A 26779-nucleotide genomic window follows, 5' to 3' on the forward strand; every position below is an offset into this window, starting at 1 on the left:
TGCAAGATGTCACACACAGGAAATGCACAGAACCACACATCGGCAAGCCAGGGAGGCTGCAGCCTGTCGGGGTGGGGAGCAGGGAGCCAGTAGTTCATGGATAGGGACCCCCTTTTGAAACATGAGAAACATGCTCTGGACCTAGACAGAGGTTGTGGCTGTGACATATCCACGGTAGGACTGTTTTGTGTCCCCATGCCCCCCAGACTTTTGCTACACAGCCCACACTAGCCTTTGAACTGAAATTCCTCCTGCCCCTGCCCTGAGTGCTGAGATTACCAGTGTGTGCGCCGGACCTAATCTATGCAGTACTCGTAGTCACAGGGGCCCCTCATGTTAGGTGAGCACTGTGCCAGCTGAGTAGGCCAAACCAAACACACGGGAGCTGTGTCCCACCAGTGGGACGGGACCCCAACGGGAGTGGGGCCACCAGTCTTCAGCCTGTGTCTTTGCGTGTGCTACGGGTGTGTTTGGGGCCTTGGAGTACTTCCCATGTCTACTTCATGTTCCGAGGCCATGACAGCCCTCCCTACTGTGCCCCCAAGTCTTTATCCAAGGCATTCATTCAGGGGCTCACTTAGTCTAGTCAGGGGCAGCTGGAACAAGGATACCAAAACCCCCAACAGCAGGTTTTGGGACCTAGCTCTACAGGTCCGTCATCTGGGTTTCAAGCTCAACTATGGTTCCACTGTAGGTCTCTAGCAGGGCTGAGGCCAGGTGTCCCACAGAGAGCAGCCCAACTACAGAATCCTGTCCTTCCCCTTTGACCTCCTCTCCTGATATCTGGGACCATCTCCCTCATGAACCAGAGTGGCTGTGCCCTGTCTTTTGAGATCCTATGTCACAAAATAATGGGACTCCAAATGCTGTCAAAAACAAAACAAAACAAAACAAAAAAACAAAAACAAAAACAAAAAAACCAACAACAAAACAAACAAACCAAAAAACAAAACAAAACAAACAAAAAACCCAAAAACCAAAAAACCCAAACAACAACAACAAAACCCCCAAAACCCAAAAACCCTTTGAGGTATGCTGTGCCAGGAAGTAAAACAGGTGTCCTGTTGACAGAGGAGAGTAGGGCCTCCCCACAGGGCCTCCAGGGTTCAGCTGGAAGGTGACACGGATCTGTGACCAGAGAGGGAGGTGGGCAGAGGGATGAGGAGGAAGAAAGGCAGGTGGCAAGGTACTGGGGTAGACATGGACTGGGGTCTTCCAGTCCAGAGTACAGGTCTCAGGTGACACAGGGAGGGGTGGGAGGGGCCAGGATGGTGGTTCTGGGGCTGCTAAAGTGGGCAGGGGCCTCTGCTTGTCTGCTGCATCTCTGAGTGGTTTCCCAGCAAGAGGCTGACACATGTGCAGTCAGATAGGACACTTATTGAAATGTAGTCAGATAGGACACTTACTGACTGCAGGGCCGTGGGGCCTGTACTCCGGATGCCCGGGAGAGCTGCTGTGGTAACATAGATCCAAGCTAAAGTGCCCGAGGCTGAGGTCACCGATGTCCCTATTGCTCTGCACTCACTTTGGCCCCAGAGGACTTGGGTGACCCCCTAGCTCATCCTCTCGTCAAGTGTTCGTCTCTTCTCGAGCCCTCCCGCAGTAAAGTAAAACCAGAGCAGAAATCTGAGCAGCTTGTAACCCAGTCCAGTTAGTTACACCTACAGGACACCAGCTCGGCTGCTGCTCGTGACCCCGGCAGGTGGGGGTGGGGATGAGGAAGGGTGGTTACGCTTGAGAGTCTGCCGGGACCACAGGATTCTCTCAGAGATTTAAAAGTTCTGGGGCTCATCTGAATGTGACCCCAACAGGAGTACCTCCCCCTCCATCCCCTGCTCCTCTTCCTCCTCCTGCTCTTCCTCTGCAGTGTTGGGAATGGAGTTCAGGGAAGGCATGCTAGGCAAGCGCTTTACCCACGAGCTGCATTTCCAGCCCTGTTTCACTTTTCTTCTGAGACAGGGTCCTGCTCAGTTACCCAGGCTGGCCTTGCACCAGTGATTCTTTGTCTTGGCACCCGAGTACCTGGGATAACAGGCCCGAGTGGCAGCAGGAATCCTGCAAACCCTATGTGATTCTAGCTGGTTCTAGGTTAAGGTGCTAGCTAGCGTGGGAACTGACCTAGCCCCACTTCACCAAAGGACAAGTCAGGGAGGGTCCTGCCCTCCGCCGAGGAAGCTGATCTTCGAGACTTAGCCACTTACTCGGGGCCATGGAGACTTCTGTGTGGGCGAAGCTGCACTGGTTATATGGAGTTAGTACTGCTATCTTATCGGGTATGGTTGGGGGAACAAACAGTCTTTAAGGAAAGCTTTTCAGTGCACCTTCCCTGCAAACCGCTAGAAGATTCTTCTAGCAGTTGTTGGCTGAGCAGGGGAAGGCCTAGAAAACACCACTATTAATCTAAGTGGGTGAGACCAAAAGCTGGGCTGTGGCCATTAAGACACTTGAGAACTTAGGACCCAGTCAAAGCCCTTGTCCATTCATCATCCAGGTACAGAGTGCTACACAGCAGGCTCTGTTCACCCACAGTCGAGCAGAACTGGCGGGCTCTGTTGGAGGAACGCTGACAAGAAATCCATAGCTCATGTCACCCTGGGACCTGCGTGCGGTGTCAGCAGTGTCTCGTATCTTGCAGCCCTGAGCCAACTTCTTAGACCACAAACACAGATCTAGTGGAGTCCCATATGACCTGGTTCTTTTCTGTTATCACCCTGATGCTCCCATCCAAGAGAAAAGTCTTGGTGAGGTGCTCACAGCCTGTCTCAACATGGAGTCCCTTTAACAGAGGGGACAAGTCACAGAACTTGGTTAAATCTGAATTAAATAGGTGGGGTTTGGAGGAGGGTGCACAGCTGTGATCTTGTCACAGGATGGGGGGGAAAGATAATCTAGAGTACAAGACCAGCCTGGGCCAGACAGTGAGACCCTCTCAAAATGAAACAAAACAAAACAAAACAAAAACAAAAAAAACCTTAAACCCCCCCAAAAAACCAACCAACCAAACCAAAACAAAACAAAAAAACAACCCCCCCAAAGAACCAAAAAAAACTCCAACAAACAAACAAAAAAAACAACCCCCCAAAGAACCAAAAAAAGCCCAACAAACAAAACAAACAAACAAAAAACAAACAACCAAAACAAAACAAAATAAATAAAACCCCCCAAAACATAAAAAAACCCCAAAAAACAAAAAACAAAAAAAAGACATGAGGGCTGGGGGCAGGGGTGGCTGGCTCAGTTAGTAAAGTGCTTGCCTTACACACAGGAGAATCTGAGTTCTAGGAACACAAGTAAACAAATAAAAAGAAAAAAACTGGGAGCTGGGCAATGGTGGTGCACAACTTTAGTCCCAGCACGTGGAAGGAAGAGGCAGGCAGGTCTCTGAGTTCCCGGATAGTCAGAGCTATACAGAGAAACCCTAGGCATACTGATGTGGACACAGTAGTGTGCACTTACAGCCTCAGCTGTGGAGCAGCAGAGAAACAAGAATTTCAGGGGCTTGCTGCTTGCTGGCTGGCCAGTCTCATCTAATTGGTGAGACTTAGGCCAGTGAGAGTCTCTGTCTCAAAAAATCAAGGTGGGCTGGGCAATGGCAGCACACATCTTTAATCCAAGCACACAACAGGGAAAAGCAGATGGGCTAGCCTGGTCTACAGAGTACGTTCCAGGACAGTCAAGAGTACATGGAGAAACCCTGTCTTGAAAAACCAACCAACCAACCAATCAACCAACCAACAGAACAACCCTCACGGTGGACAGAATCTGAGTGTGCTGGCTTGTTCAATGTCAACTTGACACAAGCGACAGTCATTCTCTTAACTAGCGATTGAAGGAGAAGGGCACAGCCTAGCCTATTTGGGTGGTGCTCTCCGTCCTTGGGCTGGTGGCCCTGGGTTCTATAAGAAAGCAGGTTGAACAAGCAATGATGAACAAGCCAGCGAGCGGCTCTCCAGGGCCTCTGCGTCAGCTCCTCTCTCCAGGTTCCTGCCCCACTTGAATTTCTGTCCTGATTTCCTTTGATGATAAACTATGATGTGGAAGTGTAACCTGAATAAACCCTTTCCTCTCCAGGAAGAGTAACCCTGACTAAGACACTGAGGAATAATGCCTGAGGTTATCTGGTGGTCATTTGCAGAAACACATGTGCATACACTTACACAAGTATACCCAAAACCACACACACACACACACACACACACACACACACACACACACACACACACACACACACACCACATACCACCAAAAACCAATAAAATCCCAATGCAAGCACAACCTCCGGCACTCCAACGGCTTGTTCTCGGGGTTTGCTTGGAGCTTGTGTGGTATTGTTCATTTCCGGGCACACCGGCAAATTTAACCATGACTGTCTAAGGAAGTGAGTCTGTGCTCTAGTCTCTGGCACCTGTGGTCTTTGCAGATGTCAGCAGGCTGAGGATTTTGTGAGGTCACCCTGGATCAGGGTGGGTCCTCATCCCATGACTGATGTCTTTAGGAAAAGGAAGGATGATGAGGCATGGAGACCCAGGGCCATATGACAATGGAGCGAGAGCCTGGTGAGTCAGCCATCAGGACATTGAGGCTGGCAGAGCATGAGAATCTGGGAGAGGCATGGAGGGTCTCTTGGCCTTTCAGAAGGTGCCAGCTGAGCTGAGCCTGAACTTGTGGGCCCCGCATCCTGCTGGGAGCATGTGAGCATAGCCTGGCGCCGAGGCAGGGCAGGGTCCTCTAGTCTAGGTTTGACCTCCAATTTCCATATAGTACGTTGAGAAGGTGAGTCTAGCACACTGGTGTGTGTATCTGAGTGCAGCTGCTATCAGAGGGAGGCTGAGAACGAGGGTGGGACAATCAGAGGGACTGACAGGGCCCAGGTGCTAGGCTGAGGGCAGAACCTGGTAACCTAATGCTTTAATGGTTGTGGGCTCTAGCTGTGGGTAAGTCAGTGGTAGTCTGAGAGAGAACCACGAATAGGGCAAAGCTGGGACATGATGGCCAGCCTGGGGGAGAATGAGGCATGTAAGCTTCCATCGGACATCATGTACCCCTGAGTGAAATCCTGGGAAACCCCAAGTGTCATGTGATGCCAAACTCACCTTCCTCTGGAGAAAAGCACATTAGGCCCAGAGGGTTTTTTTCCTAGTGTCCTGAATAGCTGAGAAAAAGCACACAAAGGCAGAAGGGGCTTTCCTTACCTAGCTGTTTGGGACTCGGTCTTCCCCTCCAGTGAAGGACTTAGATTTTGGGCAGTCGGGATGCTGCCAACTGCCCTTACCTGCCCCTCCTGTCTGTAGTGGGCAGATCTGTCACACTGTGGGGACACAACAGAAGAATGGAAAGTGCCTGGCCCCCAGCCACTACACCAGCCACAGGGAAGTGCTGCTTGAGATTAGTCAATTTTCCATGGTAACAGATTCCAGAGAGGATCAATTCATAAAGGGTCAGGGAATAAGTGCTTGGTTTGCAAACATGAAGACCTGGGCTCAGTGCTCAGGACCCACATTTTTATATTTAAAAAAAAGGTGATTAGGGTAAGGTGACACTGGAGTGGTAGAGAGAGGATTCCTGGAGTTTGCTGCCAGCCATGCAATCTAGCCAAACCAGTGAACACTAGGCAAAGAGGCAGAGTTTTGTCTCAAAACAAAACAGCAAACAAACAAACAAACAAACAAAACCAACAACTGGAGAATGACCTGAGGAATGATAACCATGGTTGACCTCTGGCTTCCACCTTTCACATAAATGCATGTTAGTTCTCTCTCTCTCTCTCTCTCTCTCTCTCTCTCTCTCTCTCTCTCTCACACACACACACACACACACACACACACACACACACACACACACACACACACACACACACACACAGCTTTCATGACTGACTAGGAGTCACCTAAGTCCTCCAACTTTGAGGCTACCTTCCTGCATTTACTTATAGTAAATTCCCTTTCTAGACTGAAGCTACCAAGACATACAAGTGCCCACATGCCCAAAGCAGGGCTGCTGTGGGTCTGAGGGAGGCTGGGAGACTGGGTGGTGCTGGTAGCAGGAAACAGCCAGTGCCAGCCACACCCCCATGTAAGGTGGGTTCTAGGCTACCTCTGGGCCCAGCCAGTGCTAAGGGCTCTCAGTGTGGCTACTGCATACTGATGACTAGGACTGGGGTGTGTGCGTCTAGTTTAGGACTTGAGTTCCAGATGATTCTAACATGCATTAAGTGCTGCTTCAGCCTTTCCTTCCTGTCCTAGCCTGAGGACCTGAGCATGTCTGCCATGCAGATTTCAGATTCCCCTCTCTTCTCACTCATAATAGGGGATGGCACGAGGTAGGGTTCCCCCACCCTCCTCTGGGTCTCTATACCAGAGGCCTTGGTGCTGGACTTGGAGATCCAGGATAGGCAGGGAGATATCTGAGGGCCCCCCTCCCCCGGCAACTATTGTTTCTGGCCTCTGCCATCCTGAGGCCACCACTGGCTCCCCCAGGACCCCCTGTACTCCTTCCCCCCTCTCCCTGACATCCTTCCAGCAAGTTCTTCCTGCAGATTGAGGCTACTGAAACCCGTGAATGTCCACAGAGCCAAGTGGAGCTGCTGTGGGGAAAGAGGCTGATGGCCAGTGGTGAGCAGACTCCAACCCCCTCAAAGAACCTCAGTGCCTTCCCAGGCCCAGACATCACGGCTGGACTTCCAAAGAATTAAGACAACCACAGTCCAGAAGGGGAAGTAGGCTCTGCTGGCCATCAGTCACAGGGCTGGGCTTATTTCTCCTGCAGAGACTAAGTATGAGGTCGAGAGTGCCCAGCTTCTGGCTTTGCTCTCAAGACTCTTAGGGCCCTAGGCATTTCTGGGATAGGTTCAAGCTGGAGCAGAAGTTATGAAGAACCCTGTGATTCTAGGCCTGGGGATTTCCACATTGGTGTGTGCAGGCACTGTGATCACTGTGGGAAGCCTATCCTGGTCCCTGGGTCTCTGAAGCCACAATACAGTGGCTTCCTGCCCTTATCCTGACAGGCAGGGCCACACCAGCCCATAGCATATGTGTAGAGCACCAGGCTTGAAGGAGCTGAGGCAGAGCAACCCAAGATCCTGTCCCCCTTCATGAGGAGGCCCTTCCCAAATAGGGCTGCTCCCGGAACTGCCACAGCAGAGCTGAGGACGTCAGTGGGGTCTCTAGCTCTGTATCCCAGCTGAGCAATGTTGACAGGTCAAGGCATTTGATGACCCTCCCTGTAGCATAGCCTCCACCATGGTGCCAAGGAACAGCAGGCCTCACTCCTGGGCCATTGGTTTTGCTTTTTATTGCCAAGTTTCAAATTACAAGAAAGTTCTAGCTTTCATTCCTCCCCTCAGGTTCAGTCCCCACAGAGTATGAGTCCTGCTGGCAGGCGCAGGCACTTCCCTGGCCAGACCTTCCCAACTCAGCCTCCTTGCCCCCTCCCCCCCCTTTTTCCTCACAGCTTCAGCTCTGAGGGAGGGAAGAAACATTTAACCTTCTGCCCATTGTGACTGTGTGAAATATATTTATTGCATCTACAAAAGATCAGACTTGGTTTACCCACGCCTTATGTACAACAGCATTTCAGAGGCCACAGAGAAAGCCAGTACCATCCTTAGGATGCAGCCAGCCAGCTCCTGGCAATGCAACTGTCTGGGTGGGTAGAGCAGCAGAGAGGGGTCAGCTCTGGAAGCCTCTTCCACCACTTCCACCAAATAAGGAGCTCACTGCTACACTGAGTCTGACCTGTGGGAAGTGTCCCACCTGCCTAAGACTCCAAACAGGAGGAGGCAGTACTGTACGTCTCCATGGTGACCATCAAAGCTAAGGTGAGGGATTTAGAGGCCAGCTCTGCTAGTCTGCCCTGGGGCAGTTGCAGACTGGAGGGTGACCAGGGCAGACATAGAATGCATGGCCTGGGAGATGGGACAATGATTTTGGAGGCTGACTCTGGGACCTCCAGGTCAGGAGCTGTGGGATTACTGGACCTGGTATCCCTTAGTCCTACTGAGACTCAGTGGGTTCTCACTGGCTAGGTCTGTCTGGAGAGCACAGCTGCCAAGTTAGCAGAGTGCTCCTGAAGACTGGGTTGTATCCATTGCCACCAAGACCTAGGTGAGAAAGTGTCCTCCTTCTGGGTCCCGAGGTCCTGTTGCTTCTTCCAGGACCCCACCCTTCATCAGCAATGGGTCATAACTCTGGTCATAGGAAGTCCATCTTTGCTCACCTGGAGGTATGTCTTAGGCTCCTGGCTGCAGGAACCCTTTGGGAGCCAGCTGTGGGGACAGGCTTGTTCTTGGTGAATTTTACATAGCAGCTACCCTTTCAGGGTTTGCTGACCACCTTGGATACAATCTTTTCCCTTCCTTGAAACCTCTGGATGGCAAGAAAGAAGCTAGTCACAGAAGGATGGGGCGACCTGTACAGTATGGGCTTTTCTCTGAAGACCACACTGTAGGGGGGAGAGTCACTTGAATTGTATAATGTTTACGCTGCCCTAGCAACTGTCATTTCAAAACCCGTAGTGTAGAGTTGTGCGAAAGACAGGGATAGCCTGCTCCTCTGTCTACCCCTCCCTGCAAATGAGCAAGAAACAACCAAGGTTGGCTGTGGGGTCCAGAGAGCTCTAGTTCTCAGTGGCCATCAATCTCCTCTCTTCCCAGGGGCTAAGTGTCCTACAGCCCTTCTTTGCCAGGGCCTTTCGGGTGGCAAGGGTGGTTCACTTCCTGACCCAGCCTTCTGTTTCAGGAGTGCTTTTAAAGACCAGAGAAGCCAGTACACATGGACATCACTACCTTCCCAGGGTGCATTGCTTTCCCTTGGAAGACTGAGCATTGGGGCTTGCAGTGACATCAGCTAACAGAGTGTCAAGGTCTAACGAGGAGCAGACGGTGACACATGTCTGAGGGGTACCTGTGTAGCTCGCCTTTGGTGGATCCTGAAACTGTGAGGCCAAATCTACAGGAGAGCCATAGAGGCATTGCCATGGAGCCTGGGGTGGTGACCTGGCTGGTGAACACAGAGGAAGGCTGGGGCCCACATGGGACAGATCTGGTCCTTGCTGGCACATGCCTAGAAATATGGAGTTTTCATAAACAAGCTGTGTGGTGGCAGCAAGGGAGAGGATTGTGTGGGGAAGGGTGAGATTCTGCTTTTGGTCACCTGTTTTGCAGCTGGGCCCCTAGCTGGGCATCCACTTGCATCTTGGGAAGCTGATTACATCTGAGCATGACTTTCTGTGCCTTAAATCCTTTGATTCCTGTCAATGGATCTTTCTTGGAGGAAGAGAGAAGGAAGAGAAGGTGGCATCCTGAGCGGGAGCAGGTCATCAGGTCACGTGGGAGTAGAGGCTTCTGGCCTCCTCACCCCATGCACCCTGAGCATGTCCAGGTCTCTCACTTGGTCTGAAAGCGCCTCCGTGTTTCAGGGAGAGGCTTCATCATCTCAGAGGCTTGCAGAGTTGGGGAGAGAGAAAGAATCACCCAGGAAGACGGAGGAAGCGACACCCACAACTTCAGAATAAAAACATGGAGAAGTTCTAGGGACGGGAATCGTCACAGCTGACACTAACGTGACTCCGAGCCTTATGGTTGAGGACTTTTTTTTTGCCCCTCCCCCAAAATAGATTCTTTTAAAATAAATCTCTTCATCTGTTTCCCAAAACAGAAATAAATAGCCCAAAGAGATGTTTATCTAGGTTTGCATCTCCACAGATTTCTACCCAAGTAACCTTGTCCGCTTCCGTGCAGCCTGGGAGAGAAGACAGAGGAGCTGCCTGAAGGAGGGAGCCAGCGGGTCAGGGCCCCAGGCCCCTCTGAGGTGGCCAATGCCATGTCTGTCACAGGAGGCTGTCGCTAGGGTCCCAGTCCGCTCAGCAAGAGGTCAGAGCAAACGAGTGCTTGGTTGCTGTCTTGTAGGGAGAGGTATAAAGGACAGTTTTCAGGGCTGTGGAGAATTGTGGGTGTTCCCAGTGTGTCTTGCTGTCACAAACTGCACGGGGGTCCCTGCCAGCGGGCCGCACACACAAAAGGAGATCTCTGGTGCCCACTCAGTGCTCTGTGGGGCCCGCAGGCTCTGGGCTTACAGCACCCTCAGCTGGGGTCTCCGAATCTGCTGCAGCCATTGCGGGGAGCTGGGAGATGCCAGAGAGGGCTCGAAGGCTGTGGGGATCGACCGGGGGGACAAGGGTCAGCGACTCAACACTCAGTGTGTCAGCAGTGTCCTCGTAGAGCAAGGAGATGGTGGGCTGCTGGGCGGGGAGGAGGCTGGGGGACAGGTGCATGGTCTCCCCCTCAGAGCTCCTGGCCGACGGGTTCTTGCTGGGCTTGGAGTTGACATCTACTTCATTCCCAATCACTGATGACTGGTCTGGGTGAGGCTGAGGCTGTTCTGGAGTTGTGGGGGCATCTGGGTGGGAAGGAAAGAGAGATGCTCTCAGCTACAGTGACAATGTACTCAGCTGGCGCCTGCACTCCTGCACTGTACCGAGGTGGGAAACCCTGTGGGGAGACTGCTGGTATTAGGGGTATGCCCGTTCCACCTACTCCTTGTTGGAACCCAGAAGACTCATCTAACTTAGGCCTAGGGGTAGTGCGTCAGGGCCTTGGATGCCTGACTTGTGACAGCAGGGGAAAAACTCAGGCCTTGTCTGAAATCAACATGTGAATACTGAAAGTGAAACCTGGCCTGGGCGGGCTTTGTGTGCAGGGACCGAGTCTGGACCAATCGCCTAATGGTGAACTTGAAACTGAAAGCAAACAGGTTGGGGTACCCACAGTTCCTGGCTATCCCAGATGCGCATCTGGGATACTTGCCAAGGAATCCAGTGCAACAGGTTTGTTTTTTTTTAAAAGGGGGTAGGGCTTTCTAGTTTCTAAAATCCTGTAGTGCTGTGAGCCTCTGCCTTCTGCAGGCACTAAGCTAGCACACACTAAGCAGACGGGCTTGCCCAGGGTCACTACTGAGCTAGCCTCCACTAGATAGAGAATTTTGTTGTTGTTTGTTTGTTTTGTACTTTATTAAACCTTTGGTTAGACTGTGGATAGGTGCAGGCCACTTGCTTTTCAAAGCTGTCAGTCAGGAACGTGTGGCACTCAGTGGGAAAAGCCATTTAGCACTACAGAGGCTGGGCACTTTAAGACCCTGAGAGGAGGTGCTAGGAATGTAGCTTGGCAGGACGTTCACATCTGTGTGGATTCTAGGGTTAAGGGGCCTCAGCAGAAGATGGCCATCATTCAGCTGTATGAGGGACTTGGGGCAGATGGGATATAGTTTTAGTTCAATGTTATTCTGGTTGACTTCATTTTGTGTTCTCAATTAAGCCAAAATAAAACAGAAAAGCAAACCAAACATAGAGCCAGAGGATGGAAGAATGAAGAACAGAATAATACCAAGCAACATGAGGAATGGGATGGTGAGCAGGGGAGGAGCCACAGGGGAAGGAGAGCGCACGCGGCTCGCCCAGCACACGGGGCCTTCTTTTCTTCTGGGCTCTGAGAAGATGGAAGGGCCCAGTCAGTTCCTTCTAAGAGCTTTAATTTTGTTTTTTGTTCTGCTGGAGATGGAATCCAGGGCCTGAGGCTTAATGCCAGCCAAATGTTTACCACGGAGCTCCTTTCCCCAGCTGTCCTTTCTTTACAAAGAGGAGGGAGAGAGCAAGCAGTGTAGAGAAAGCCACAGGGAGCGGCTCTAAGCCCATCCTTGCTCGGGCGCTGTGGGTGTCAATGAGAATTGGTGCAAAAAGGGACAGAGGTGTGAGCTGAGCTGGACTGCTGTGCTCACGCTGCTGCTGCCCCCCTTCCTGACTTGTCTCATTACGAGTGATGCTTGGGCTTCTGCTCAGGCCCCTGTTGTGACCTTGCGTGACCTCCGTGTCCAAGTGGCACTGAGCAGCACAGTGACTTCTATCAAAGTTCTGGAACAGGTCTGAGCCTACCCTACCTGGGAACTCCTCCATGAGGGGTTACGGCGAGGCAACTTGGAAACGACTCATGCTGCATTGTCCTGCCATTGGTGTTGAAGAGCAGAAACATTGCCTTCCTGGATTCTTACCTCTTTCCTGGTTCACTAGTGGGGCTTTTTCGGATGAGAATTATTATGAAGGTGAGAAGACCATGGTCAAACCCACCATCAAATCCATCACAAAAGCAAAACAACCAACAGCCCCGCACACATGAATGGCTGCCTTTAGAAAAGTGGCAACTTTTTTGTTAAAAGCGCTGTTTTTTCCACTTTAAAAAATACCCCTAGTCATTTTAATAGAAAAAAGGAATACCCTCTTGCTCCCACCTTCCACTGCTGCTTACATTAGAAATTACTTCCTGAAAATGGGCAGCGAATTTATCTAACCAAAGGGGCAAAAAAAAAAAAAAAAAAAAAAAAGAGAGTCGAGGGAAAGCCCAGAAAGGCCATGCTCTGCTAAGCTTGAGCAGTAAAGGTGACTTGCTGGACTTTGGCAACTCTGCTCTGCTGAGGCCTCCAGACCTGAAGGCTGCATACTTGGGCACGGGAGCCCATGAGCTGGGGAGGGAGAGGGGGCCTCAGCAAGAATGGCAGCTATAGTGAGCTTGTGAACCCGGGAAGGTTCCAGAGCCTCCAGTCTCTGCCTGTGAGAATACTGGAAGCTGAGCCCCTCAGATGTGATCTGCAGCTTTAGGGCAGGACCTCGCTGGTCTGTGTAAAGTAAGTGATGGCTACCAGAAATGATGTGGGCTGGTTGTATACAGGCTGGAATGGCAGGCAGGTGCTATGGGAAGGAAGGAAGGAAGGGGTCCATGTAGCAAGCTGATATAAAGCTCCGAAGGTCAGCTGGGAACGGAAAGCCAAGGGGAGGGCTGTTGCCAACACACTGTCAGCACATGGACATGTCAGCAAGCATGAGGGAATGTCCCAGGATGGTAGCAGCAGTGGCTCTGACAAGGAGAGCTGGCTTACTTCTTCTGGTGATGCTTACAGTGATGGGGGCACTGGAAAGATGGCGCCTCCCAAGGAGCAAACTTTGGGCCTGGATGCCAGCTGCATCTGCTCTTCCGCTTTGGCCAAGGCCTGGGAAAAGCATCCTAGGCTGCCTTTTACAAGCTTTCAATTCCCTAGTGAATAGTGAGTGGAACTGTAGGGATTTGTGTGGACGCATGGGCCATGGCCTCCAGCTCAGGGCTGACTCTGGAGAGGCTACCCTGAGCCTGACTGACTGTACAAGTGAGACTCTCTCCCGAGCCTGACTGACTGTACAGGTGTGATGCTCCCCTGAGGCTGACTGACTGACTGTACAAGTGAGACTCTCTCCCGAGCCTGACTGACTGTACAGGTGTGATGCTCCCCTGAGCCTGACTGACTGACTGTACAAGTGAGACTCTCTCCCGAGCCTGACTGACTGTACAGGTGTGATGCTCTCCCGAGCCTGACTGACTGTACAGGTGTGATGCTCCCCTGAGGCTGACTGACTATACAGGTGGGATGCTCCCCTGAGCCTGACTGACTGTACAGGTGTGATGCTCTCCCGAGCCTGAATGACTGTAGAGGTGTGATGCTCCCCTGAGGCTGACTGACTGACTGTACAGGTGTGATGCTCCCCTGAGCCTGAATGACTGTACAGGTGTGATGCTCTCCTGAGTCTGACTGACTGACTGTACAGGTGTGATGCTCCCCTGAGCCTGACTGACTGACTGTACAGGTGTGATGCTCTCCTGAGCCTGACTGACTGTACAGGTGTGATGCTCTCCTGAGCCTGATTGACTGTACAGGTGCGATGCTCTCCTGAGCCTACTGACTTACTGTACAGGTGTGATGCTCTCCTGAGCCTGATTGACTGTACAGGTGTGATGCTCCCCTGAGCCTGACTGACTGACTGTACAGGTGTGATGCTCTCCTGAGCCTACTGACTGACTGTACAGGTGTGATGCTCTCCTGAGTCTGACTGACTGACTGTACAGGTGTGATGCTCCCCTGAGCCTACTGACTGATTGTACAGGTGTGATGCTCTCCTGAGCCTGACTGACTGACTGTACAGGTGTGAAGCTCTCCTGAGCCTGACTGACTGTACAGGTGTGATGCTCTCCTGAGCCTGACTGACTGTACAGGTATGATGCTCTCCTGAGTCTGACTGACTGACTGTACAGGTGTGATGCTCTCCTGAGCCTGACTGACTGTACAGGTGTGATGCTCCCCTGAGCCTACTGACTGACTGTACAGGTGTGATGCTCTCCTGAGTCTGACTGACTGACTGTACAGGTGTGATGCTCTCCTGAGCCTGACTGACTGTACAGGTGTGATGCTCTCCTGAGCCTGACTGACTGACTGTACAGGTGTGATGCTCCCCCTGAGCCTGACTGACTGGCTGTACAGGTGTGATGCTCTCCTGAGCCTGACTGACTGTACAGGTGTGAAGCTCTCCTGAGCCTACTGACTGACTGTACAGGTGTGATGCTCTCCTGAGCCTGACTGACTGACTGTACAGGTGTGATGCTCTCCTGAGCCTGACTGACTGTACAGGTGTGATGCTCCCCCTGAGCCTGACTGACTGACTGTACAGGTATGATGCTCTCCTGAGCCTACTGACTGTACAAGTCAGGAGGGACTGGCCTGGCAGAGGACATTAGGGAAAGGAAGCTGAGAACTGGATTGCATGCTCTAGGCCCAGCTTGCCCGCCCTGCTCGTGCCGACCCTGTTTCACGTGGCAGGAATGCTGAGGGCCCATGGGGGCTCCTGAAGGAGACATGCCTGATTTGATTGTGCGTGAGTTGCCGTGACAGCTGTTGGTCGAAGCACTAAACCCAGTGGCCGCCGTGACTGTCGGCCTCCGACAGGCTGAACACACGCCGGCGTCCTTTCCTGCCACTCCTGACTAGAGGGAAAACACAGCGACAGATCATAGAAAGCCTGTAACAATGGAACTGCGAAGGTGAGGTGGAAAAGAAAAGGACACAGCAGCAACGGACACAGCTTCAGCAAGAGCAAAGGAAGAAGGGCTGTGGCTGAAGTGGGCTAGCGCTCAGCTGGAACCCAGACTGCCAGCCCACCATGTAGACAGGACATGTCCATGCTGTCCCCCAGACGAGTGAGCCAAGGTCAGGAGATCTGAGAAACAAGTTGTTCATTTATGCAACCTCTCTTTCTTTTCTTCTTTAGACAGGGTCTCACAGTCAAGGCTGGCCTCAGACTCTGCTCTGTAGTCAGGGAGAACCTCAAACTTCTGATCCTCCTACCTCTACCTCCTGAGCACTGGGGTTATAGGCAAGTCCCACGAGGCTTGGCTTATGTGGCACTGGGGGTGGAATTCAGACCTTGTGAATGCCAGGCAAGCACACGGCTCTAATCTCTCGTTCTCGCAATTTAGAGACAGAGAAAGTTCAATCCTGTTGCAAAGATTTGGGTCACTGATAACTTCTGGTCTTGTCAGAGAAACCAGGGGACAAAAGGACAAAACTGCCTCTTAGTTTTATCTGGGACCTGCAGAAAGATGGAGAACTCAGAGGAAATGCCTGCAGGAAGGAGGGGCGTGGTCAGGAAGGAGGGGCGTGGTCAGAGGCTCAGAGCCCGGCCAGAGGGAACGAAGCATTTCTGATCCTGGGGAGGGTGGAGATCTGCTTCACGTTTTAAGTAAATCCTGGATGCTGGAGCTGACGCCTGCCTTAGACTCTCAGTGATATCTGGGGGAGGGATGACTTAGAAGGTCCCACCTTGGGAACCAGGACCAGGGCACAGAGCAGGAAATGGGGAGACTAGGCACTGGTAGATAAGTGGGAATGCACAAGCTGGATCAGGAACAACAGGAAGGACTCATGGTGTTCTTGGGGTCGTGGTCTCAGAGACAAACTCTAAGAGGAGAGCTAAGAGTAATGCCACAGAGCGAGCATAGTGGGAGCATGCAGAAACACCATGCCAAGGGGGGGTCCATTTTATGCTGGGTGTGTTTTACCACCACCAAACACACACACACACACACACACACACACACACACACACACACACGCGCGCGCGCGCGCACGTGCACGCACGCGCACACGCACGCATAGAAAATCAGAGAAAAGATAACACTGCCTCCTTGGAGTTAAAGGGCTATGGAGTAGGTGATCGAAACCTCAGTGTAAAAATCAAGGATGTGGGAGGGAGGGAGCCTGGGGAGGGAGGTCAGGGAGGCCCTCATTCTTGGCTAGAAGCCAGCCCTTCCTTTTTCCTGTCATCCCTTGGGGTAGTGGCTGCAGTGCACAGGGTGATATTTACACTTCCAAGGGCACCCTGACCTCTCTGGCATCATTTCCAACAAACACTTTCTGTTTTCTGCCTCAAAGAGGCTCACAAAGAAACTAAAACTGGCACATGTGGATGCCAGATACGCAAGGTACACCATGGGGTCAGTGTCTGAGGGACAATTCCTCATCAGGGCTCCATGGAGACAGGCACCCAGGCCAGTGTTATGTCGGTGCTCTGACAGCTGAGGTGGGGACATCAGTCCTAGGCTACACTGACTTACATGGTAAGGCCTGTCTCAGAGACACAACTCCAGAGTGTAAGCGCATACGACTGGGCATGCCATTGAGTGAGCATGCTCATACATGCACACGCAGCACCTCGGGGTGCACAGGGCACTGGGCCCACACTTTGTTCTGACAAGGGGCCCACTGACTCCTTCCCACACTGCTTTTGATTTAACTTCTGAAAAGTACAGTGTTGCCCGGCTGCTTTTCTCACCGGGGCCAAGCTGAGGCTTGCCACCTAGCTCAGTGTACTGCGAACCACTTGGTCCCTGTAAACAGATAAAGAAGCAGTGAACGCTGGCCACCCAGAAGCACTTTTGTTGAAGTGCAGTGGAGCAGGGGGTCAAGGCAGAGGCCGCAGTCTCAGAACTCAGAGGCAGAGGCAACAAGATCACTTGGGCCAGTCTGAGTAACAGGGCGAGATTAATCGCAAAAAGTAAGAAATAAGACACAAGAAGGAGCAATGGGCAAACAGACAGAGTCTGACTGGGTACTGGAGCAGGCCACCTCAAGTCCTTTTAGTGTAGCTTTGATAAGCTAAAGCTGACCAGGAACACAAAACTCACTGACTGGTTCCCACTCAGTCTGGGATTCAGTATGGGCTCTCTCTTAGTTTGGGGTATCTGTGGGCTCCCAATTTGAGCCCTTGTTAAAAAGTCACTTGGAACATGCTTGTACGGCAGAAAGGGGATATAGCAGGCACTGTTGGTATGGCACACTAGTTGACTACTAAGGGCATCCTTCCTCCTGGCTGTGGTCCCAATCTGTGCTGGGCCTGCAGGCTCTAAAGCCACTTCTGGCCAGAGGCCTTGGCCATGAGGCACAGGAGCTGTTTCTCAAAGACAGGCTGCTTCCCTTCTGCGCTTGGAAGGGCGGGGTTACAGGGAAGCTCTAGAGAGGTGAGGACAAGGGTTCTACTTGCTTCCAACAAGATAGGGGGATGGACACAGGCAGACCTGTGTGAGCTTCAGACGTTTGCCTAGAAAAAGACAGCACAGTGAGGAAGATCCAGGGAGAAGCCTGGAGGAAACCAGGGAAAGGGCCCATCTAGCAGAGGAATTTCTTAGTCAGGTCTCAGGGCTACCTAACCAAGATGGGAAACCTGCACCAATGATACCTGGGAGCACAGGCTAAAGCCCCCCACAAGAAACTGAGAATGCCCATCCTGGGGATACATGTGGGTCTCTTTCAGACCCAGACAGGAAGTGAGGTCAATTAGTAGGACAAAGCAGAGGCACAAGTAACCCTCCTGGCCTTTGCCTGTCTCCTGCTCAGTTTGGGATAGCCCTGAATCAGAGGGGAATGTGGCTGTCTGGGGTCTGTGCTTTCCTCTGACTGGAACCCTTAAGGCCTAGTCATCTGCTAACTGGACTAAGTGAGTCCCAGGCTTGGTAAGCTGTGTCCAATAAAAGACGCTATAAGGCAACATCTGACCTGGGTCCATGGTATACCCCTGGGGTACCCAGAAAGACTCAGGGGCCATGTCCCATATTCTGCTGGGTTGTCTTAGAAGGCAGAACATGGCTGTAGGGTCACCAAGGCTAGGGTTCACATTTGGACTCTCCCCCTTGCTGATGGCTGCATGGTAGTGAAGTCATGTGATCTGTCAGAACTGTTATGTTTTCTAATGGAGGAGAGTAGGGGAGGCCTCAGGGAGTAGGAGGTACATAATGCACCCAGGCAAGGTGCCCACACCTAGGAGGATGTCTACTGGGATGCCATGCAGGGTATACATGGGGGTGACCATGTGTGGGCTGGGAAGGAAACCACACTGACCATGGTGTCCAGGCCATGAGAAATGCCAGAAAAGGATGAGGGCCTTCAGGAGCTCTGCACTCCTTTTAGACTAGTGCAGGGCGTGTCTGTTACCTGTGCGGTTTCATATGCCACTTGTATGCCATCACTTCAGACACCAAGTGTTTCGTCATTTTTAGGAATGTTCCAATCTGCTCTTCTGGCTGTTTTGAAAATGACGGAACAGTATTGGGACCCAGAGCTGCCCTATCAAATTACTACAGCCTTGAGCCAGCTGTATTTTTGTGATGTGCCCCTTGTATAGGTTTGAGTATAATTTTGAGCATAGCTTGGAGCAGCCGTGGGAAACTGGCCTCTCACTGGCATTCATCACTACTTCCTCAACAGATATCTGACCTTGCAGTGGGGCACTGGTGTCTCTGAGTCTCTGGAGTTTGCTTTCCTGGCTTCTAGGAGCTTGACAGTTGCTCTGTACTACGCAGCTCCCTGGCCCTGGGAGGTTCGGCAATGCTGAGTTAGTACCATGCCCTCAAAACTACCAGGAAGACAAAGGGACTCTCGGCAAGGCCGTGCTGTTCCCGCTGAGCAGCAGCAGATGTGCTGGATGAGGTGGGGACTGGCCCCTCAGGTTCATCAACCACCAGCTTCCCAAGAGGACAGTGCCTCTAGTTGGTGGTGGCAGCCCTTGGCATGTCGGCTATTCTCTGATTCCTAAATACTGGGCTACCACTTCGAACTAGTGTCAAACTCTGACACGTGGTGGAGGGACCCCGCCCCCCACGCCCCGAAACTTTAGCAGTCCCTTAGCCCAGCATGGTAGGGATAGGTGAGGGGAACAGTCTGCCTCGGCTGGACTGCAGGAACAAAGTATGCATCTGGCTCTGGATCGAGGGCGTAGCCTACATGGAGCACTGAGGTGGAGATGCTCATGGGCTCCAGGAGTCTCTGTGTCTCAGGGCATTTGATTCCCTCCCCGAGAAGGAAGCATAGCTCTTGGCCAGGTCGGCTCTTCCAGAAGAGGTGAGCGATTGTGGAGTGGACAGAGGCGGATGTGTAGCCAGGGTCAGGCTTTTACTGTCATGTCACATAAAAACGGGCCGGTGTGTCTGCCGGGATGCAGTGAGAGGGAGCAGGCACCACAGGGTCCTGACCATCACTTATTCACGGGAACTGCCTGGCCCTCTGACAGCCAGGCTAATGGCCCTGGATTTGTGAGGCTCAAAGACATGTTGTTGGCAGTGGTAGGGATCGGGGGCTGAGGAGGCCAGGGCAGAAATAATGCGCATACACTCGAGGGATGATCTGGACAATGTAAGGCTTCTGTTGGTTTTAGTTTTAGGCAGAGAAGTGTGTGGCTACCTGTTCACTTAAATGTTGGCTCTGCCTCCTTAAAAATGGAAGAAAGGTATGTCTATACTGTGTAAAAGACCTTCTGTCCTAGGAGTGCTGGCAAGCAGGAGTCTGGGCTCATATGTAGATACAGAAATGTGCATATCAGCAAGTGCATGAACATGACACATGATATACAGCCCTGCACTCCTGTCCTACAGCAAGGGGAGACCAAGAGCAGGAGTCCCCAGAGCTGGTCTTAAAGCATGTTCCCTCTGCCTCTCCCTGTTGTAGCTAACCTCCAACAGGAGTCCAGAGGTCACTTCCCGCTAGCCTGGGGGCAGGGAGAGGATCTGACAGTGCACTGGAAGAGCTCCAGTGAGCTGGGCTCGAGGTGACCTTTCCTGCTCGTGCCTTGTGACATCAACAGAGGATGGGAACAAGTACCTTGTGGGGATAGCACCCTCAGGCATGGGTACAAGGTGACTTAATCCACTACCAGGAAAGGAAACTGAAAGCGCGGGAGGGAAGACACTGGTCCCTGGGGTGGGCACAGCACCATGGCCTTTGCCTGACATGGCCCCCCATGGTTCTCCACTCCATAATTAAACAAGAGGACAAATGAGTGCCCAGTGAGAGATGCTGGGCAGGGCTCTAATCAGACCATGGAGGCACAGAGAAGGGCACAGAGAGGGGACAGGCTAGAGACATGGGGACCCTGCAGATCATGGGACAGTGCTGCTGGGTGTGAAGCCCTGTACTGCCTGGGGACACTGGGCTTACTCCTATTTCAGCCCTGCCCTTTGGGCTGCATTGGGGGCCATGCTAATCAGGAGCCAAGCCTGATGTCTGTTCCCTGGGACTTGATGTGGAACCGAAACGTGTACAAGCTGCTCACAAGAGCCCAGGACGAGGCAGGTGGAGGGGCTGAAGCGTGATAGTCCTACTCCTCTTTAACAGACTCTTTCTATGGCCTTTGGACTGGTGCATGTTAAAGGACCGCAAGAGGTGACCTTGCTCTGTCCTCGTGAACTCCCTAACAAGTGGTAGGGCATGCTCCTGGGGACATCTAGATAGCACCAAACACTGAAAGAAGAGACGCGTATGTTGGAGCCCAGCTAGGAGGGATGATTCTTCCTTTTCCCAGGCTTCACAGTCATCTCTGAGAGACCTTCCAGATGACACACACAGAAGTGATGGCATGCCACGTAGGCTAGGCCTAGCTGGTGCCATTCCTGGTAGCTCTGTGGTCACAGTAGAGCAGACCAGCCAAGACAAGTGTTAATGCAGCTGGTGGGTAATGCCGTCTTGCTCAACCATAAAGAACACCCCTGAGTGGCAGTGTCTTCCAGACATGTGAGGAGGGGCTGTGGGTCAGAGGTCATAGCTGAGGCAAGGGGTCAGAGTCCCAAAGGGTCTCCCAGAGCCCCCACGTCCCACGGTCAATACCTGCCGGGCTCTGAGTTGCTGAGGGTGCAGAGGAGGAGCCTCCTGAGTCACAGTGGCTGGTGCTCCCGCTGCCACCGGGGCTCCCGCTGGCAAATGGTGGTGACGGTGATGACAGGGACGGAGAGCTATGCTGGTTTATGCACTGGGCCACAGCAAAGCCTGCAAGACAACAATGCAACACCATCAATTAGGAGAGTTCTGGTCAGCTTTGCAGGAGGGTCACCTCTGTCCGTACTGAGCTGAGGCACTGGGAGGCCAGTTTTTGCCTCAGAGGCAGCATGGGGGCTTTAATGTCAAGACAACTGTACTAGGCTTTTCTCTGTGTGAGCCTTGGCATGTTTGCCAGAAGGAGCTGGTCTCTTTGGTCAGGGGTGTGTGTGAAGCTGCTTCCAGAAACAGCTGCCTCTGACCAGGCTAAGGCCAGGTTCTGGTGCCTGCTGCCCCCATCACAGCGGCCAGATATGCTTTGAGATGAGGGTATTACAGAGACCAGCAACTGAGGGCCCTGGTTCTCCCCTCCCAGAACCCACTCTGCCTTGGCAGTCCTGGCAGGGCAGGCAGGTTCAGGAGTAATGAGGGCTCTGCTAAAGAGCTCAGCGACAGTCACCAACAGCCCACCCCAGAGTCACTGAGAGATGTGGAGGCTCTGTGGTTTGTGGCCACACAATATGGGGAGGGGCCTGGCTCCCAGGCGTAGAGATACTTAGCTCTGCGTGGTGAAACCCACTTCTCAGCAGCAGGTAAGTGGCCTCTCAGTCTGTTTCTGGTTGTTTACTCTCATAGCCTCAACCATGGGGAAGATGGGGAGATGTGAGACTTCCCAGCAGCCCCGGCCCAGGCAGGGTGCATGGCAACTGCCCGTTAAAAGTGCTGAGTGGAGGACGACTGAGCCATAATGGACATTTGACTGCTCTTGCACTTGACTCACATGACCGCTCAGAACCCCACTTGAGCTCCAGTTCTAGGAGGTCTCAGGTCCTCTTCTGGCCTCTGCAGGCACCAGGCACGCACATGGTATACAGTCACGTAGGCAAAATAACTCATATAAATAAAGTGTGCTGATGCCTTTTAATCCCGACACTCACGTTAACAAGGCAGAGGCAAGCAGGGCTCTGAATTTGAGGCCAGTTTGGTCTACACAGTGAGATTTTTGTCTTCAAAGAGAAACAAACAACAAAAACAAATAACCTGAACCCCAAAGGGCCTCTCTATGACAAAGCTCATGTCCCGGGAGCTGCACCCTGATGTCCCGGGAGCTGCACCTGCCTCAGGCTTTCCACACCGGAGCTTCTGAGCTCTTACATTCCGCCCTCCCAAGGGGCTGATGCGTCTGACTTTATCTCTACAAACACGAAGACTCCCAAGGAATAAATCCGTCAATCATCCGGCCGGCCCATGCAGAGCTGTGGGCTCTGCCTCAGCCCCAGGAAGGAGCTGGTGCTCTGCAGAGCACACTGCCTCTGCCCCTCCACCGAGCTGTTCTGAGGTCAGGGACAAGTCCTTCAGAGAAGGGGTACCTTGACATCACTGGCTACTCACAGTGAGCAGTCAACCTCGCTGGTCTTAGCCTTATCTTACCTCTCCTGCACTGCCAGAACCTCCAGGTCCAGTTCCCACTAACACTTCCTCCAGGAGGCTCTCCAGGACTACCCTGCTTTCACAGAACACAGGAAGGTGGAAGGTGCTGGCCTGTGTGATGGCAGATCTGACTACATTTGGAATCACTGTGGGAACAGCTCTGGGCCTATCTGTGAGGGAGTTCTCAGAGAGGGAAGCTCTGCTCTGAACATGGGCAGCACCAACCCATGGGCAGGGGTCTGAGGCTGAATAAAGAGGAGAAGTCAAGAGGAGCTCCAGCATTCCTCTCTCAGCTTCCTGCCTTGGGTGCAATACGACGGGCCACCAGATCCTCTGGTCTTCCGGCTTCTCCACCATGATGGTCAGTATCCCCTTAAACCATGAGCCTCCATCTACTTTCCTTAAGCTGCTGGCCACAGCAGCACAAGAAGTAACTAACTCATCGAGTAAAGTTTTAGGAGGACAAAGTTTTGGAACTCGGTTTAAATGCAGTTGGCCTACAAAGAGGAGAGTCGTTCGTTACCATGGAGACCATGTTGTCTGAAAAGCACAAAATGCTGTGCTTTGGTTTTCTCTGGGGGCAGTATGCTTGGCCCCATGCAGTACAAAGGGTAGAGACACCAGGGGCAGGTTCTTGCCCCTGGGAAGCTTACTGTTCATGGGGGATCCAGGCAAGGCCCTACACCTCCTTCCTTCCTCCCCTCCATCTATAGATAGGACCTCCTGCTCTCCACACCCCTTCCCTGGAGACTCAGTGGTACCTTGCATGTGGCCAAGGAGGAGCTATTTATATAGCTCATGAAGAACTACTGTTATCAACTGACCAAGCTCACTGATACCTAGGGCCAGGCCCTAGGGGCAGGTGACATGTGCCATGGCAACAGCAGGTGGATGGGGCCTGGTGGTCAGTGCTTGCTGCCCTCGCCTACTGTATACCTCAGATGACTGTTACAGAGGGATTGGCAGCATCACTGGGCTCCAGACCCCATGAGGCTGCACTGAGAGGCTGATTGACTGGCAGGAAAGGCCGGCAGAGGAAACAGAATGCCTGACAGACCCCAGCATTGCTCTGGAGAATTCCACAGGGACAATCAGCCACAGCTTTGCAGTGAACTTTACGGCTGCTCACTTCTTAATCACACACAGTGGTAAACCCCTGAGTTTACAAGCTGTTTACTTGCCTCAAAAATGAATTACCCTGTAACAAATCAAAATGTCAGGTGGCTTTTCCCAAGCCGCTGATGTCTCACACGTACAAACGAGCTGGAACGGTGCTGGAACAGTGTTGCCACTGAGCTTGGTGTGCTCCTGAACAAAGTGAAAAGCTGGGGCCCTGGGGGTCTGTCTCTAAAGATACAGGGACATATTTAGAGTGCCGTTCATGAGGGGATGAGCAAGGACACTAACATTCTGGATGGGTGGGTGGAGCTTAGTGGCACAGCCCTTGCCTAGCATATGTAGGTTGCTCTTTTGAAAAGAAGACAAAAGGAAGTTCACATGTAATGCCTACCAGGAATGGCCTAACATACAAAGGTCAGATAACAACTTGCAGGAGATGGCTCTTTCCTTCTATCGCTAGGACCTGGGCACTGAATCATCGGCTCATTGGTTCCAACCTTGTCATATTTTGCAGGATTAACTGAGTAGAGGCACTGAACATGCATTTCCCTCCCATGTTGCTGCTTAAATCCCCCCTCCCTCTCATTCTCTCTGTATATTGTAGTTTCAGGGGGCTCTCTCCCACACTAACTTGCTCTACTGGGGGACTGGGCTGGCACTGGAGAAAACTGCAGGTGAATGGCAAGGCTGAACCCGGGACCTCAGATTTCTTACTTCATCCCAGCAAGGCAGTTCTGGATGAGCTAACTACAACAGGGATGCCAGGGGCCTTCTGGGTCTGTGTCAACCCACAAGGACTGCCAAACACATAGGCATACAGACTCCCCCGGGTCTTCTATGCTGATGACAGGCTTGGGTCGCCCTGCATCTGTCTCAAGAACAGCTCTTAGATGTGTACCAAAGGCTGTGGGACTTGTGAGCCTTTGGACCCAGTCTGTGACTAGGAACTGGAGACACTGGGAATGGTGGTGAGGGATGAGGGCAGGGAGTGGGGTGTGGATGCTGATGAAAGGGGGATGGTTAAGACATGGATCTCTCCAGAGCTGGAGGAAAGCCAGTGGATTCTGACACAGACTATTGATGAACGCCTGCAGTTGACAAACATGCCAGCAGAAAGGAAGATTAAGTGCCCAGGGAAGTGCTTGAGATGTGGCAAGTGAGGAAATATTCGCAAAAGTACTAAGGAAATTCCAGGTTTCCCTCCACCTCTGTCCAGAGCAGAGTAAACAGCTGCGGGGCTGGGCCCATGAGGAATGGGAGGTTTAGAGTAGGTGTTCAGTGTCTTTTAGGGGCTTGAACGGATTTTCTAAGCTCCTTACCATGAATCACTATTGCTTTGACACAGGGTCTGCTGTATCTCAGCTGGCCTTGACATCACTGAAAACAGCTGGGACTCCTGATCCTCTTGGATTACAGGCCTGTGGCACCACTATGCTCAGTTTATGTGGAATTGAGATTAAACCCAGGGTTCTGAACATCCTAGACCAGCACTGCATATCCCCAGCCTGTGAACATTATTTCAAACCAGGAAAGAAATGGGTAGAGGAGAAACAGGATCCTAGGGAGCTGGGCACACTCAGACCCAGCAGTACCACTCACTATGAGCCACTCTGGTCCCTCTGAGTTCCTAGGACCTGGACAAACTTTCCCAGAGCAGAGCCAGGCAGGAGGACCCATGACAGCAGCAAGACACCCCTTGCTCTGCAGGACCTCTGAGCTGCATGGGCAGCCTGGGGCCTTCCTGTCTTCCTCTGTTCCACTGTGCCACGATTTGGGGAACGTCAACAAATGAACAGCTCTCTGGCCTTTGTCAAGAACAAAATTACTACTGAAAGGCCAGCCTTTTGTTTTAAGCCCAGTGACAGAGGGAATCCCGGACATGGAGTCAGAATCCTAGGTTTAAGTCTAATATCTGTCCACTCTGGCTTTGAGACCTGGGATGAGTCCTTTCCTCTGTTGGCCTCTGCTTTCACTGCCTTCTTCCAGCAGCTCAGGCTGGCCCGCAGTCCTAGGTCTTTGCTGGGGCTCGTGCAGACTGCAGTTCCTTTGCTTCTCTCCCTCTCTGTCTCTCTCTGTCTCTCTCTCTCTCTCTCTCTGTCTCTCTCTTCCCTTCCTTCCTTCCTTCCTTCCTTCCTTCCTTCCTTCCTTCCTTCCTTCCTTCCTTTCTTTCTTTCTTTCTGCACAAGTCCCTTCCTGTCCTTCAGGGCTTGTGTGCTGTTTGCCAGCTTGGGCCAAGGTTTCCCCCTATACCCCACATACTCTGTCCTGCTCAGGCAGTGTGTGAGAAGCCTGACTGCATGCACGCCTGGTGTGCTGGGTAACAACTTTCACTACTTGAGCAGCTAGCACCCTTTGGACGTGCTCTGAGATCACTACCTGTTTCTATTACTCATTTTCTCCCTTCACTTGCAGTTCCAGAACCAGGCCACTAGGCATGGCCTTGTAACTGAGTTGTGGCCATGAGACAGACATCAAAGTGGCATGTGGGATTTCCAAGAAGCCTCTTCGACAGGAAAGAGGGTAGGTACATCCTCTATTCTGCTTCCTGGAACACGGATGTGATAGCCAGAAGTCCGGCAGTCATCCTGGCCTAAGAGGGGAACTGCCTTTTGCCGTATAACAAAAGGAAGAACACTGAGTGGAGAGGAGCTTGGGTCCCCGATGACTTATGGAGGAGCCCCTGCTTACCCATATCCATGTTCACTGGAGAGCAACATTAACCTCCCTTCTAGCATTTTCTACGCAGTTGAAGCTAATCTTATCTGATGTTGTTGTGGGGAAAATGCCTTGCTAATACAGGATATGGGCCAAGTCCCCTGGTCACATTGATATGCTAGCTCTGACCTAGAAGGGAGAAAACTGCCCTCAGCCTTTGGGGCTTGTTGTTCTGGTTTAGGGATCTGGACATGGTGGGATGGAGGAACGGGGGAGGGGCAAGTGATCCTGATTATGAATTCAACTTCCTTCCATGATGTAAGGGCAGTTTTTGGTAGAATCCAGTGGATGGACTGAGTTTCTTTCTGAGTTAAGACCAGAAAGAGATTCTAAAAGAGGGCTAAGACCTTGAAGCTGAGGGCTGTGAGACA

General features: G+C 52.2%; 1 protein-coding gene across 3 annotated transcripts in view; it reads right to left on the reverse strand.

The window, feature by feature from the left end:
- Window positions 1-7272: 7272 nt before the first annotated feature.
- The window catches only part of Clec16a (C-type lectin domain containing 16A), a 191114-nt gene continuing 171607 nt past the window's right edge, over window positions 7273-26779 (reverse strand). For all 3 annotated transcript variants that reach the window (XM_032913756.1, XM_032913757.1, XM_032913755.1), the window contains 2 exons: window positions 20997-21155; window positions 7273-10394 (listed from right to left, as the gene is read on the reverse strand). In XM_032913756.1, the coding sequence (XP_032769647.1) occupies window positions 10036-10394; window positions 20997-21155 (518 nt within the window). In that variant the 3' untranslated portion in view covers window positions 7273-10035. The remainder of the gene's footprint in view (window positions 10395-20996; window positions 21156-26779) is intronic.

Source organism: Rattus rattus, chromosome 9 (assembly GCF_011064425.1).
Source record: "Rattus rattus isolate New Zealand chromosome 9, Rrattus_CSIRO_v1, whole genome shotgun sequence".
Classification (NCBI taxonomy): domain Eukaryota; kingdom Metazoa; phylum Chordata; class Mammalia; order Rodentia; family Muridae; genus Rattus; species Rattus rattus.